Raw genomic sequence first — 9,832 nt, forward strand, 5'->3', positions numbered from 1 at the left:
GGAGGGCTGGTGAGGGCTGTCCATCACGGCCCTTCCCTGGCCTCACTGCCGTTAGACACCAAAGGGACATTCCCATGTGCCAAAGAAACTCCAAACCCCTTCCTACCCCATCCTGTTCCCCGCAGCACCCTCTCTCCCATCCCTTAGCTTGACCCCACCAACATGTCCGGGGACATGCCCCATCCTCCCACCGAAGCCCCCAACCACCCTCTACGCTGGCATGGGTGCCCTCCCGAGATATTCCCATCGATAGCTCTGGCACGTAGGGGAGCTGGTGCAAGACTCTCCCACATAGCACATCTATCTACCAGGGGAGGTCAGCTGGGGGCTCAAGGAGCAGGCAAACCCCACAGAGCTGAGCTTTCTCTTTTCCCCACCCAAAAACCAAAGCCATGAGCTCAGCGTTCAGGAGGTGAGAGCACGCACAGAGATAATCACAGGGGTCTTTCTGCTTGCTGCTGAGCGTCACTTAGGAAGGCTCCTCTTCTGACCCCCGCCCCCTCGCAGCAGAGAGAGGAGAAACTTCTTGGCTGGCTGGAGGCAGAGGCGAGGTTGTCCGGTTACCAAATTCTGCAGTTCAAGCCCTAAAAATCCCTTCCTTTCCCCCCGCCTCAGAACAAGGAGACTCCCACGCTGCAGCCATTCGGTCTCTGCCACCTTTCTGCCATCCTCGCTCCCTCTCCCTATTCCCCACACGTGCACCCTTCTTTCCATCATGCCCCTTCCCAGGGGTACGCGTGGAGGACAGCTAATGCCCCTCACCGAGCGGCCCTGGGCGACACGGCCGCCCTGGAACGAGCTGCCCCCCACGCTGCCCTGCGTGCAATTTGGCCCTCACAGAAGCGCCTTTGTGCCGTGGCCTGGAGCTGAGATGCTCGAGGGTTGAGGTCACCAGAGGGACCCTCACAGGACCCCCCTTGTTCTCCAGGACAGGAGGGGTTGTGCAGTGGGGGGAGATGCTGGGCCATGGCCGCAAGGCTCCTCTCCCACGCAGCTCACCCACCGCCCGGCTGCTTCTGGCAGGGAGCTCTTCAGAGCAGAATAAAGAGGCTCCGGCGTGCACACGTGTTGTTCAGGGGAGTGCCGCTCACAGTCAGGCCATCGAGGTTATGGGCAAGCCCATCTCTTCCAGCCTCACCAGGTGGCTGCCTCGTGCCGGCTGGCAGCGGCAAGACAGGGTAGGCAGCAGCTTCAAGGAGTCCCCAGCTTTGGCCACTGGCACCCAGCGGGATCAGCCTTACCACCCCTGCACCCTCCAGAACAGGGACCCTGGCTCTCAGGATGAGCTCCACCCGGCCCTTCGCTTCCCGGACCGTAACACAAGCTCCAGACCAAAGACCCACATTTGTGGAATATCCTTTCTGCCTCTACTCTGTATCCTATGCACTTATCATTGTCCTTATTAAAATAGTTTTGATACTAATTTCTCCTCTGGTGCCTCCCCTCAGCTGCAGCAACCTTATCATCTTCCTTACTATGTCCGTCGGTGCCCCAGCCACAAAATCCCAACCTCCTCACTCTCAGCAGGATTTTCTAGCACCTCTGGGATCCCTGGATTAACTAGCTCAGTACTTTCCCGCTCACCATGGCTAACACACAAAGCAACCTCCTATCCACCCGGCCCCACGTAGCACGCAGGAGGGTGCAAAGGTTCCTCTCCAGCCCAACAATAATTCATTTGCAGCCTGAAGTAGATCGATACCTTTCCCAAAGCTGGCTTGGCTACAGCCCTTCCAGCCCATCAGACATCCTCTGCCTGTTTGCTCCGGCAGCAGCAAGTCCCACGGGTTGGGCAGTGAGGAGGTGGAGAGGGAGGGCAGGGGCACGGTCACCTTGCCTTGGACTGGGCTCTCCGTGAGATACTCTTCTACTCTGCACTCCTGCCACCCAGCGTAAAGTGCCCCAACGTTTGCTGTCACACATCAGTCTCACTTAAGGCTGGCGAGACACTTTTTAATTAGAACAGCAGCATCTGATAATGAGCACTAATTGCCTGTAGTCCCATGCGAGGGACACAGACTGGGAGGCGCTGAGCCACATAACCCAGCCCAAATCCCATCCACCCTCCCTACTGCCTTCCCCTGCCTCCCTTCTGCTGAGTAGGGTTGGGTGTGGAAATGTCGGAGTAATGGGTAACCCAGCTGGAATGTGCCAGGTGATAAGTGAGGTGATAAGGGGGAAAGCTGGAGGATACAACTCCTTATCGATGGCAGGAATGTTGGCTCAGGGGCACACCTGTGGTGCCTTCCCCATGCCACCTGGTACCACTTCTGCGGGAGGGCAAGGAACCCCTTCCTCCTGCCTGCGAGAGCAGCCAAGAGGAACCTGTCAAACCCATGCCCTGAGGTTCCCAAACCTAACATTTAATTATGCACTTTTGTGGCACCCAATGCCACATCGAAAGCCACATCGTCCATGCTTTTCTTCCCCTTCTTGCCTCTCTTCCTCCCAAAAACTCAAGTGCAGGAAGAAATGGTGCATTGTGAAGAGATTACACAACCATTCCCGGAGCAATCACATAATGTCCTCCTCCTCCTCCTGAACCCCACCTACAGCCTGCTTTGCCCTACCTACATTATCCGTTCAACCCCACATCCTGGTCTGACCTGGAAAAGCACCTGGTGTTATCTGGGAGCTATTTCCATCCAGAAAGGGCTCCTTTCCTGTTGGTGGAAAAACCTTGGGCTTTGTCAGTGTCTCGCACAGAGCCAGAGATCTCACAGAAGCCAAAGCAGCTGGAGCAAGCATTCTCCCACTGCTTGGGTTTTTATTAGAGCTAGGAAGTGGCACCCATCAGTCCAGCTTGAAGGAGATGACCCTGAAGCCTCCCTTGACGCTCATGTAGCTGATCTTGTCATAGGAGTGCCGGTTGGGGAACACCACTTCGTGCCCATCCGGTAATTTCACTTGGAATCTGTCTGCCAGCATTTCAATGATGATCTGGGAGAAGAGAGGGGAGGAAGGGCAGGAATTGGGGATGAGGAGAAGATTAGGAGGTGAGCATCCAGGCAAAAGGCCTGACTGTTACATGTGAGGGTCAGACCTGGTCCCTATAGCCTTAAGCAAGATGCTGGGGGTTAAGCTGAGGGTAGTGCGAGCAGTTGATATCAAGGGTCTGAGCTGGTATCCAGACTACAACCTGGGGACAGGATCTCTCCTGGGGCTGTTTCAGCTGCTCAGATTGTAAACTCAGAGCAGTTAAACCCAATATGCACCACACGGCTTAGATCTGCTCTGAAAAGGGCAGAATAAACCTGACACCCCAATGCCCAAAGCAGCTCACCGGCACCTGGAAAAAGGAGCTTCGCTGATAAACATGCACAAGCAGACAGGACAAAAGCGCATCACTGATCACTGCAAATTAAAAGGATTGTTCCCCAAAGCCGTCACCTTGCCACCCCTTCCCCAAGAGCCAGCCACGATTGAGGAAACAAGCTTCCTCTCCACAGCAACAGGAACAGGACTGTTCCTAAATGCAGCTCTGTTAGCATCTAGGGACATCAGATGGGATGAGACAGTAACTAGGAGTATCCCCGGCAGGAGACGAGAGAGGACAGTTTGGCAGCGTGGATCCAGGAGTAGTGAGGACAGGAGAGACGAGGGAGAGGGTTTTGGACATTGCTCCAAACTCCGGATTGCCTTAAAGCCTGTGTTTGCATAGGAAGGAATTAGAGAGAGAAATAAGGTAGAGAGCAGCAAGATCCTGCTTCTTGGAGACCCTCTTTACCTTCATACATGCCCCTGGTGGACTCACCTGCTCGGCAGGTATGGGAGGCATGAAGCACTTACAAAGGCTAAGACAGATGGGGCTCATGCAAAGTTCCCAGAGGAAGCATTGGGGTTTTGAAGGAGGAGTGGAAATGGCAATCAGGACCAAAAACCCAGAGGATGAGGTGCTGTTGGGAGGGAGCAGAAGGCATTGGATGGGACTGGGAGGACTAGGGTACAGGGATCTGCTAACTAGGGGCTTCCTCCCACCACACACACTCCCCACAACCCCATGCCAGCACAGATCCCTCACCTTGACAATGGAGCCCTTGGAGAAACAGAAGTGGCCATCGCGGTGCTCTTCCTGCCAGGCATTGGAGCACCTGGAGTTGCAGACGATGACGGACTCATTGAAGCGGGGACTGAAGTGAAACGCCAGATCTGCGGCGCCGCAGCCGAGATTGATGCTGAAGCTGTGGGCGAACAGGAGGAAGGTCAGCCGCATGGGCAGGACAGCATCTTGGAAGACCTGAGATCCAACACATGGATCTGCACCCAATTCCTCCATCAGCATTGCAGGTGCTTAATGCCTCCTGCTTCCTCATTCTGCTTGGGAACAAAGGGAGTTTGCACAGTGGTGGCATAGGGGCTCCCCTAACACTGAGCTATGCTCATGCTTTTTATACCTGGCAACCTTGGAAAACCACCTCTCTCTACAGCCCATCTTCAGTCCTGGCAAGTCAAGGTGGTTTCTTTGTACTTACTTGTCAGCATCATCAGGTATATTGCCTTTGACCTTCAGGGTGTTCCCAATCTTCATATCCAGGTTGAAGACTTCAAATCTTTCCTAAGGCAAAGAGACAAATAGTCTGTAGGGCTCCTTCAGCCATTCCTCCCCTGCCACTGCAAGTGAGAAGATGCTGCTTGGAGAAGTTGCCCCAGCCAGGAGAATGTCAACTGCTCTCAGCTGGTGTTCCTCTCATGGCCAAAACTCCTCCGTGCTGGAGGTCTTGCATGGACTTCTCACTCAGTGAGGGAAGAATGGGCTGAGAGAAGCCAGCAAGCAAGAAAAGATATCAGAGAGAGAGGAGATGAAAACAGGGTTTTCCTCAGCAGGAGACCAGGACAGCAGAGGTATAAAGAGGGTTAAAGCAGAGGGGCAAAACCCAGGGTTTGGTGGGCAGCATTGCCTGCAGGCCAAGAAATGCAAGCGGTGAGAGGGGAGGGGGCTGTGGCTTGCCGGTCCCTCGCTTAGCCTTGCTGAGCTGAGGACCCTGGGTGTCAGAGGACAGGAGCAGGAACCCTTACAGCCATCTTCCTCAGAAGGCAGAGTAACCAGGCAGGGAGCCACCAGGAGTTTAGCTCAGAAATGCTTCACATGGAGGACCTTTCATCCCCAGACTTCTTTGTGGATTACACATTAACAGCACCTCCGCCTCTGCCCAGCCCCACCAACTGCTATTAAGCCAGGAGACTTTGATCCAAAGCAATAACTTCCTTATGCACACTGCCTCTCCTTAGGGACTTCAGGAGATTTAAGCAATTCCCAGCCTCCTTGGTGGGCTCCCAGTGGAGGGACCACCACACACAGCCCTTAGGGGTGCTACTGCAGCCACCACATAGGACAAGCGTCTTCCCAGCTGGCCATGGAGGTGTGACCACCACGTTCATTTCTTTTCTGCATGTAACAGGTCAGCCAAAAGAAGCACTCCAGCTCCTTCCTTTTGTGGCAGCGGTCAGTCCCCACAATGCACACCAGAACACCAAAATGGTCCCCACGGTGCTCTGAGGAAGGGCTCCAAGGGGCTCAGAGCAGAAGGCAGCCAGCACATCCCCTCTAGATGACACAAACTATGACCAGTCCTTTGCAGGAGTGACATGAGGGCCATTCCAGCTCCTTCTCTTTTCCTGGCTCTAGATTCAGCCCCAGCTGCGTGGATTGCACTAGCAATATGTGGGAGCTCTCTGCAGCCTCCCATCCAAGCTTCATCAAGACCCAAACCTTTAAGCTTGAGAAGCCATGCACAGCAAGTTCAATAGCCCCATCCCCCTTAACCCTGAGACATGAGAAAGTTGTCCTCACAGGGGAGCATCACCCGTGCTGTCTCCTTCCCAAGTGAGAGCTACGAGTCAGTAGAGAGCGTCCCAGATTTGGCTGAACAAATTGGTGGTGTTTTGCCAGACTCCAGAAGTCAGTGGGAAAGCAAGACAGAGGAGGAGGCCAAGACAGATCCTAAACTCAGTCAGAAAAATCCTGTCCTACACGGCTGGCCAAGGTGACACAGGAATGCTGTGGCAGAGACAAGACCCAGGTCCCAAGCCAGCAATGGAGAAGAACCTTCCCCCCACTTCCCACACAGAAACATCACTCTCACTGGTATTTATCCACCGATCCCACTGGCACAGCATGAGGCGGCCCAGGAAGGAGAGCAGCACGTGTCTGAGGGATGGGGAAAACTACCCGCGCAGAGAATTATGTGCGGAGCTGCAAGTACCACGGATGTGAGAATACGCAGAGAGGGAGACAGGCAGGAAAGAGGTACAAGCTGCTCAGAGAGGGGCCGTGCGATTTTATCGAGATAACATTATCCCCCCCCCTACAATGCTCAGCAGGGGCGTTCACCCCCCTTTTATTTGCCAGTGGGAACAATAGTGGGAAACTAGGCAGCAACTCTGCCAGCACCAGTGACTTCCTTCGTCTGCAGAGCTGAGTCTCCTCGTGGTCAGACACCAGCCCTGTGCAGATGGCCTCTCTCACGCAGGGGTATGTTCTCCCCACATAGGAAGGGGCTGAGACTTCAGGGACCCCAAAAGAGTCGAAATCCTCCAGTGCAATGGGAGGTGGTGATTGGGATGATAAAAGGAGAGTGAAAGGGGCGGGTTGATACTTCCCTCCAAACACTGCAAAGCAGAAAGCCTGGGGAAACAGTGGTACGATGGGAACGTAAATCCCAAAGAAAGAGGAAATCCGGCTAAAGGGCATCTGCAAAGGACGTGGAGGGTCTGTGCAGTGAGGAAAACATAAGTAATGGTTGCGGAAGCTGGTAGCCACCAGTGCAAGGGATCCAGGAACCCTTCACCCCCAGAGGAATGATCCTATAATAGGGTACTTGCCTGGGAGTGCCTCTCCAGGGCCCCACATAGATGTTCATCCTGGCCAGAGGGCAGCTGGTCTGCACTGGTGTGGGACACCCATGTTCACACCACTGGCACTGGAGGAGGCTTTGCTGTATTCCCAGAGGGTGCCTTGGGACAGCAGAGACCCGACAAGCAGTCACTGGTGCGAGGGTGGGGGTGGTGCCCAACTCGAGGGCCAGGCGAGCTTCCAACAGGGAGCAGGCAGGCCTGCAATTTTGGATGGAGAAAACCTAAAAAATCATATTTTAAGGAGGGAAGAGATCAATGCAACCACACCAGCTTTCAGCCAGAAGGGTGGCAGGGCAGATCCTCTGCAGAGTGCTTTCACTCCATGAAACGCGGCAGCTCCATTTGCAGAGGTCCTATAAGGAAGGGTTTGGAGTTAACAGTCCTTTCCAGCCTTCCCACTTAGTCCTGGGAAGATCTCAGGCCAGTCCTTTCCAGCCTTCCCGCTTAGTCCTGGGAAGATCTCAGGCCACCGGGAGCACCCATGGGATCTCAGGACCCTCAGGGTGGCTCCAGACAGCAGCACCTCATGTACCATAGCCTGGAGCAGCCACCTCTACCACAGGGCACCCACACAGCCATTGAGAACAGACTGAATGCCACCCTCCCCAGCAGGCTGCCAAGATCCTCGGCAGCATCATTGCTAGCAGCAGTATTTATTTTGTTTTCTTAGGCAGGAGATAAGCCAGCTAGGTGTGAAGCTCTGAGGAAAACCACAGGCTTCTCCACTTCCCAGCCAAGCCCTCCCAAGCCCAACCACCCCAGCTGTGAAGGTTTCTCAGGGCCTTTTGTGGCAAGGGCAGCCCCCAAAATCCACACCCACACACCAAAAGAGTCCCCACCATCCCTCCCAACAGTGATCTGAGGAAGCGCTCCAAGGGGCTTGGAGGAGAAGGCAGCCAACATTTCCTCTCTAAACGACATAAGTTTTGAACAGTCCCTTGCAGGAGTGACATGGGTCATCACCAGACGTGATGCTCAGCCCAGATGGAAAGAGGGAGAGATGGGAAGGCACGGTGGCCATGCCGGGTGGGTGGATGCATGTGCAGCTGCCCCCACATCAAACCGAGTTCTGCAAGAAGAGGCACGAGATCCCCTTAGCACCCTCACAGAAGGCTGCGGTTTCAGCTCAGTGCTAATTAGACACCAAAGAAGTGGCACCGGAGGAGGACGCTGCAGAGGGGAAAAGGTGCCTGTCCCGTTTTGCACCAGGGAGCCTGTGCTGTGGACCGGGCATCAGCGTCTGCTCAAGGCAAAGGGAGCTGGAGAGACCAACCATGCATTCTTTCTCAGAGTAGCAGCTGCTCACTCTGCTATTATTTCCTACTGCTTCATATAATTTGTACTCCACAGCAAGCTATTGTCCCTTTCCACTGGCTATTTATTTCCTTGAATAGCCTCTGGGGAAGGATTTCAGTGCAGGAGTAAAGAAAAAAGAAAAACTCCACACAATAAATATCAAGCGGTGACCTGATTTAAACCGTGTTCTCTGACCTCATCTGGGCTCTGGTTGCAGTTCCTCCCAGCAGTTGCGATTAAGCCACGTTTCTGCCTCAGTTTCCCCCTTTTAGGAAGCCTAGGGAGGAATGCCCCCTGCCTTAGAGGGCTGTGGGGTGGATTTCAAGAAGCTGAAGGATTTTTGGAAGCCAGGGCTCAGGATGCAACTGAGAAGAGGCTTCCACCACTTCCTGATGGAGATGCTCAGTCCTCCACCTACCAGTCACAGAAATTCCCAGATAGGTTTGACAGGCCTGGTTTCCCTTTTAGTTGAGAGGTGTTGGTTTGCTTCTCGGCAGATAGTGCTGCAACCTTCACCCAACCAATCCCTAAGTTCTGAAAGCCAGCCAGCTTCCTAAAGGAGGAGAACCGAGAGAACAAAATGTACTTACCCCAGCCAAACATTGAGGTAAGCAAGAGACTGGATAAGCAGGTCTGTGGATCTGGAGGGTGTGTACAGGAGAGGATTGTCCAGGAGATGCAGGAGAAGCCAAGGCAGTGATGAGCACAAGGAAACCAGTGCCTACGAGCACTAACCTCCTGCCTAAGAGGTTAACCAGAATGGGACGGCTCCTCTAGAGAAGGCACTGAAGTCTCTGCATTCAGACGAACTAAAATGGGAAAGAACAAAGGACTGGAAGTGAATCTCCTGGCACCCCTCATGCCCCAGCTCCCTGACAGTGCATCATCTGGAGCCCCTGTGGGAAGTATGGAAGTAGCATCCATGCTCTGAACCTGGGGGCAAGGGACTAGAGGCCATCAGCGTTCAGTAAGTTCCCCACCAGCATCACCCCCCCTCAGCTGTAGGGTGCAATTTCTCTTCCTTAGGATGTGGGGAATAAGGAGGAGGAAGGACAAAGCTAGCTGAAGAGCTAAAATGTGGAAAAAAACACCCACCTTTCTTCAGGGCTGAGGGCAGCAGTGAAGGAGGGAACATGCACCAAGCAGTGGGGCAGATCAAGAGCACAGGAGAGGGGTGTAGCCTCAGACTCCAGCTCTCTCCCTACCCTGTCAGAAAGGCAGTGGTGCCACAATGATTGGCATCTCCCATCTCCATGGGGAGCTCAAATGCACTCTGATGGATGGTTTCCATCCCCACAGCCAAGTTATGTCCTTCTACCTTTGCAAGGGACATCTCTCTTGAGCAGCTCTGAAGTCTGTGGCAATATTTTTGTGTGGTACAAGTTGTGCACGGGGAGGGGAGCGAAGCGGTTTGTGTGCAAGGAAGCTGGCTCATAAGGCATCAGGGCCATTTTATCAAGCCAAGCAGCCAGATAAGTCACATCTTATGGGTTCCCAGCTTGCCTGAGGGCAGGAGAACGAACCGAACTGGCAAAGGGTGGGGAAGAGAGGTCAGAGGACTGATTACATGCCACCCGGTTCCATTTCCAGCCTTCATTTCTCCAATTCTTTCCCTCATGGGGACATGCCAGGAATGTGGGTTGTGGGAAAGGTTTTCAAAAACACGCCTGGAGATAAAAAT

General features: G+C 53.9%; 1 protein-coding gene across 1 annotated transcript; it reads right to left on the minus strand.

The window, feature by feature from the left end:
* Window positions 1-2,793: 2,793 nt before the first annotated feature.
* LGALS2 (lectin, galactoside-binding, soluble, 2) lies at window positions 2,794-4,555 on the minus strand (the record flags this gene model as incomplete). The annotated part of the gene is made up of 3 exons (XM_009699105.1): window positions 2,794-2,940; window positions 4,022-4,181; window positions 4,473-4,555. Coding segments are annotated over 3 exons (390 nt in total), but the record flags the coding sequence as incomplete, so codon positions are not given.
* Window positions 4,556-9,832: the final 5,277 nt, after the last annotated feature.

The sequence above is a fragment of the Cariama cristata genome, unplaced genomic scaffold, assembly GCF_000690535.1.
Source record: "Cariama cristata isolate BGI_N322 unplaced genomic scaffold, ASM69053v1 scaffold16314, whole genome shotgun sequence".
Taxonomy (NCBI): Eukaryota; Metazoa; Chordata; class Aves; order Cariamiformes; family Cariamidae; genus Cariama; species Cariama cristata.